Source organism: Egretta garzetta, unplaced genomic scaffold (assembly GCF_000687185.1).
Source record: "Egretta garzetta isolate BGI_Z169 unplaced genomic scaffold, ASM68718v1 scaffold898, whole genome shotgun sequence".
NCBI classification, from domain to species: domain Eukaryota; kingdom Metazoa; phylum Chordata; class Aves; order Pelecaniformes; family Ardeidae; genus Egretta; species Egretta garzetta.
Window position 1 is genome coordinate 113,590 of NW_009260629.1, and position 3,770 is coordinate 117,359.

Genomic DNA, 3,770 nt, shown 5'->3' on the forward strand with positions numbered 1-3,770 from the left:
GCAGCGGCCTGCGGGCAGGGCAGCTCGCTGCTGACCCCCCCGTGCGCTGCGGTGATGTGTCCTGCTTTCTGACCCTCTCTGTCCTCACCCCCTCCCCCTTTCCATTTTTAGTGGATAATGAGGAAGCTGCTCTTCTGCACGAAGAAGCCACAATGACCATTGAGGAGCTTCTCACGCGTTACGGACAAAACTGCACCAAGAACCTCAAACCCAAGCCTTTAGCTCCAGCTGGGGAGAACGCTGCGGAGGGGACAGGCAAGCAGCATGATGGGGAGTCAAGTATGAATGGAGAGGCTGACCCAGGGGAGCTTACCGACCACAAGGAGAGGAAGAATGGGAAGCCAGATGAAGAAATCACGGGTATTTCCTCCACCTCAGACAAAGCCAGCGCTGGAGGCAACAGCCCTGCTCTGCAGAAGCCTGAACTAGGCAAAGGTGACGAGGCCGTCACCTCTTCTACTGGGGAGGCCGGGCCCTCCTGCTCCTCTACGGGAAAGCCCCAGCGCACAACCAAATCCAAATTTTTTGAGGACAGTGAGGATGAGTCAGATGAGGTTGAGGAAGAGGAGGAAGACAGTGAGGTAGGAAACAGCACTGGGACAGAGTGGCCTTCTGGCTGGGCAGAATGCATTGCTTACTGTGGTACTTGAGCTGCGAGCCTCTGGCTCATCCTAGGTGCGTCCTAGGAGCAAGGTTTTTCAGGCTGATCCTTTGAGACCGTGGCAGGGGAGTGTCGGGGGTTGTTTAGATAACCCTGAAGGAGACATGCCCTCATCTGCACAGCGACTGTAACGGGTAGCCCTTGGTCTCGCTGCATGCACCACCCCTCCATTTGCTGCGGTAGCTGGAACCAGCTGCTCGGGTTGCAGATATCAGGCGTGGGGAAAATGCACCAGGTCATCTCAGCCTCCTGGGGTGAACTTACCCGTCCCTGGGTGGGGGGACCAGCTGGTGGGGGAGGGCACGGCGAGTGGCTGGTGTGACGCCTGGTGGTATCTCTCATTTCTTGCAGGAGTGCAGTGAAGATGAGGATGGCTACAGTAGTGAAGAGGCAGAGAACGAAGATGACGAAGATGACACTGAAGAAGCAGAGGAGGATGAGGATGAAGAGGAGGAAATGTTGTTACCAGGCATGGAGGGGAAAGAGGAGGTGCACACCCTGTTCTTGTGTTCTGCAGCATAGTGTGGAGCCAAGGGCACTTGGGGGGGCTCAGCAAGGGCTTATTTCCGTGAGGATAAAACATCCCTTTTGCTCTCCTGAGGCTGAACACAGCAGCTGACAGCCGGACTTCATGCAAAAGGCTGAGGGATAGGTCATGGGTCTGGGCAGCAGGTTGAGATGGGAAGAGGCTGACCCTCCTGCTGGGTTTGCTGTGCTTAGAAACCACCGTGGGTGGGAGGGAGTACAGCCGCTGCCGGCACTGCTGCTCCTGGGCAGAGCACGGCGATTTGCCAGGCCAAGGCTGCGGCTCCTCCGCCTGTGGCGCTGCTGGCAGATGGGCCCGGGACCTGGGGTGTCAGGAAAAGGGGACTGCAGCTTCCCAGGGGCCAACCTGCTCCCTCTGGAGAGACGTCCTGGCTTGCAGCGAGGCTTCTGCTGGAGCAGGACTGGGACTGGATTCGACACGCGAGAGCTCAGGATACAGCAGGGCGTGTTGAACACTGGAGAATCTGAACCACTGATGCTTTATGGGCTGGAACAGAGGCGTCGCTTGGCCCTGCCTCTCGGCAAGCACCCCCCTGCCGTGTTCCATGCCCCCCTCAGGCTTTTCTCCGTTGTTCTGTGTGTGCTTATGGGAAGGAGGGGTGCGATGCCGCACCTCAGGGTTTGGGGTGCTGCTGGGCCTGTGGTGGCTCGTGCTGGTCCCCCTATTGACCTGATAGGGAGCGAGAGACAAAGTCTCAGCAAAACCGTTTGTTTCTTGCAGCCCGGCTCTGACAGTGGCACAACTGCTGTCGTGGCGCTTATCCGGGGCAAGCAGCTGATCGTGGCCAACGCGGGAGACTCTCGCTGCGTGGTGTCAGAAGGTGGCAAAGCTGTCGACATGTCATACGACCACAAGCCAGAGGATGAGGTGGAGCTGGCCAGGATAAAGAACGCTGGCGGCAAGGTCACCATGGATGGGAGAGTGAATGGTGGTCTCAACCTCTCCAGGGCAATCGGTGAGCGAGACGGGGGTGAATGCTGGCGTGCCTGGCCTCAGAGTGCTGTGCTCGGGACACCCGTGCTTCCAGCGCTTGCCAGCCACTAAGTTTAAGGAACAGTTTTTAAGTGGATGATGAGTAGAACCTGTTCAGTATTTGATATGGTGAGATTTCAGTCTGATGAGAGAGAATGGCCGTGAGACTGGCAGGCGCTGGTGGAAAGCAACACCCAGCAGCTGCCAGGCTGGAGCGCAGGACAGTGTCACGCCTCTGAGGCTGCTGTGCCAGCAGCTGGGTTGTCAGAAACCACCTCATATAAACCGTCTCAAAACCAGACTGTTGACTTCTGAACAGGGTTTTCTCTTCCTAGGAGGCTGTTGAAGGACCTTGGTACACTGGTTCCGGGGACTTAACCTTGTTTGAGCTCATTTGTGCATGAGCCAGCCTTGCGTTTTAATTGCACAAACCCATCCCCCTTGCTGCAGTGCTTTAGGCAGCGCCTGACTGCTCGTTGTACCCGTCTTTTGGTTGCTTATGGAAGGTACTGGAGTAACTAATGGCTTAGGAGACCAGGCGCATCTGTTAGCAGCCAAGCAAGGTCTTGGCCCAGTCAGTGGCTCCAGTCTGAGCAGATGAGACGCTGGGAGGCGTTAAAGAAAGGGCAGGGAATAACACTGAGAATGTACTGGGAAACTCAGAGACCAGAAGGAAATGTCAGCAGCTAAGGGCGTGAGTGGACAGTGCTTGTGTAGGAAGACCAAACCCATTGACATAATTGTCCTAGGGTAAAGAGAGAAACACACGTTTAGGGTGGAAACTAGGAGCCTGTTCATCAAGGGAGACACAGGCCTTTCCACTGACTCTTTTGCAGTGGTCCTGGCAGTCCCTTCCTAGGATGTAATTCCACGTACGCCTGCTAGTCAGAGCTGAGGTTGGTTTCCTCAAGTGAGCTTTGGCTGCCGAGGGTTTGGGAGGGCCTGAACCCAGCAGTGTGATGTAGGTTTTGCACCGAAGTATCTGGCCCTGGGCAGCCTAAGCTTCTGGGAAATGAGTGTCTGGTGTTACCACGGCAAAGCCAAGCTGGTGCTGGGGTGAGCTGCAGACCCTGCTCCAAGATGTGGGACAGCGCATCTCGTGAGCACTGCCGCAAGACCCCACCGTGGTGTCCGGTGCCGTGGGCTGTTGGCCCGGCGTTGCCCCGGGAACTGGGGAAGTGGCGCTTGGTCGGAGCAAAGAGGCACTGAACTGGCAGAGACACCTCTTGACTGTTGCGTGCTAACAGCGTGTTGGGCTCGCCAAAGCTGATGCCCTGGACACGTGGCAGATTTCTGTCGATGCGCCCGCAGCCTGATCTGCTCCAGTGGTGTGCCGGCTCCAGTTCTGCTGGGGCTGCCTCTGTCAGGGCACTGTTCCTCACTCTTTGGGGGTTGGCAGCATTGCCAAGGTCCAGCCACGGCAAAAATCGATCCTCCTCTCCACTGCAGGTGATCACTTCTACAAGCGAAACAAGAACCTGCCTCCAGAAGAACAGATGATCTCTGCCTTGCCTGACATCAAAGTGCTGACAATAAATGACGACCACGACTTCATGGTCATTGCCTGCGATGGAATCTGGTGAGTAGCGA

General features: G+C 56.6%; 1 protein-coding gene across 1 annotated transcript in view; it reads left to right on the forward strand.

Moving 5' to 3' along the window:
* Positions 1–3,770, forward strand: part of PPM1G (protein phosphatase, Mg2+/Mn2+ dependent 1G) — a 26,817-nt gene that overhangs the window by 21,785 nt on the left and 1,262 nt on the right. Inside the window, exons 8-11 of the mRNA XM_035900940.1 lie at positions 112–581; positions 1,013–1,150; positions 1,929–2,163; positions 3,630–3,759. Of these exons, the coding sequence (XP_035756833.1) occupies positions 112–581; positions 1,013–1,150; positions 1,929–2,163; positions 3,630–3,759 (973 nt within the window). The remainder of the gene's footprint in view (positions 1–111; positions 582–1,012; positions 1,151–1,928; positions 2,164–3,629; positions 3,760–3,770) is intronic.